General features: G+C 22.0%; 2 protein-coding genes across 2 annotated transcripts in view; one reads left to right on the forward strand and one right to left on the reverse strand.

Moving 5' to 3' along the window:
* The window catches only part of LOC108572454 (cyclin-dependent kinase 20-like), a 1,446-nt gene extending 1,237 nt beyond the window's left edge, over positions 1–209 (reverse strand). Inside the window, exon 1 of the mRNA XM_017934694.1 lies at positions 24–209. Coding sequence (XP_017790183.1) covers positions 24–209 — 186 coding nt within the window. The remainder of the gene's footprint in view (positions 1–23) is intronic.
* Positions 210–747: 538 nt separating this feature from the next.
* Positions 748–1,343, forward strand: part of LOC108572259 (DNA helicase MCM8-like) — a 3,644-nt gene continuing 3,048 nt past the window's right edge. The window contains exons 1-2 of the mRNA XM_017934458.1: positions 748–823; positions 1,132–1,272. Of these exons, the coding sequence (XP_017789947.1) occupies positions 748–823; positions 1,132–1,272 (217 nt within the window). The remainder of the gene's footprint in view (positions 824–1,131; positions 1,273–1,343) is intronic.

A 1,343-nucleotide genomic window follows, 5' to 3' on the forward strand; every position in this document is an offset into this window, starting at 1 on the left:
CATATAAATTAAAATAAACATACGTTAACATGTTTTAATTGTTGCAAAATTTTGATCTCACGAATAATGGATGTGGATATTCCATTATCAATATTCTTTAAAAATAATTTTTTTAATGCAACATGTTTTTCCGTTTCTACATCATGTGCTTTTAAAACTACACCTTGTGCTCCTTCACCAATTTTTCCTGTTATTATGTATCTATCCATTTCGAAAATATTTGTAAACTAGCACTAAATTATAATATTAAAGCAATTCCTCCATTCAGTAGTAAAACAAATTCTTATTATTCTTTAATAAATATGAAGTATTAATTATATCATTTTATTAGTTATCAAATGATATTCAGGTCCTACACATAAATGTATTTACTTTCACTAAAAACAAAACTTGTGATATATGTAAACGTAATTAAACAAAAGATTTGAAATGTAAATAATTATGTTTAATGTTTATCTGTTTATTCGTTAGTAATGCCAATTGTGTCAAATAGTGGCAATTATGCGACTGTTTCCATAGTTACGATAATAGAAATTCTCGTCTAACCTCACTTTCATTTCAATCTTTTTACAAAGTAATACTTCGTAACTAATTAGTGAAAGTAATAAAATGTTAAAATTAATCATTTTTTACAGAAATTAGCTAATTTTAAAAGTGGGAAAAGTAATATATCTAGTTTTTAATGAAATTTTAGCGGAAATTGAATTCTTTATTTGAAAATATTTTTCTGTAAACGTATTTGTCGTTATGAGTAATAAAAGACCGAAAGATTTTTATGAAAGAAAACGGTATTTACATAAGAAAAAGTCAACGAAATCTAATCGTAAGATATTTTAATTCTATTATAATTTTTATTTTTCATTTTAAATGATTAACACTCATAAACATGTCATAATTTAGAAAATTTGCTTTGACTTTATAAATGTAATCTTTCTAAATAACTGAATTGAATTTAATATTTAACCATATTATGTTAATTGGTTATTATAATACAATTGCTTTTAGAATCGATTTTAGTGCTAGAAATTCCAATTTTAACATGTATGATTTAAAAAATGCTATTTATGAACTATATAAATTAAATTACTACATTATATTATTTATTTTATATGTGTACAATTAATATTTTAGAAAATAAAAATGATCAAAACAACCAAAAAATATATCAATCTTTGGATCCTATTGAAGCAAATAATTTATTGAATGTATATGATACCTATATTAATTTCAATATTCCTTACTATGGGTGGAAATTATTTTTTTATGAAGAAGGTAGGTACATTTCTTAAATCATATATTAATGGTAGATAATTTTATGAATTAAAGAAATGATTCATTTTGTA

This window comes from Habropoda laboriosa, unplaced genomic scaffold, assembly GCF_001263275.1.
Source record: "Habropoda laboriosa isolate 0110345459 unplaced genomic scaffold, ASM126327v1 scaffold65, whole genome shotgun sequence".
Lineage (NCBI taxonomy): Eukaryota > Metazoa > Arthropoda > Insecta > Hymenoptera > Apidae > Habropoda > Habropoda laboriosa.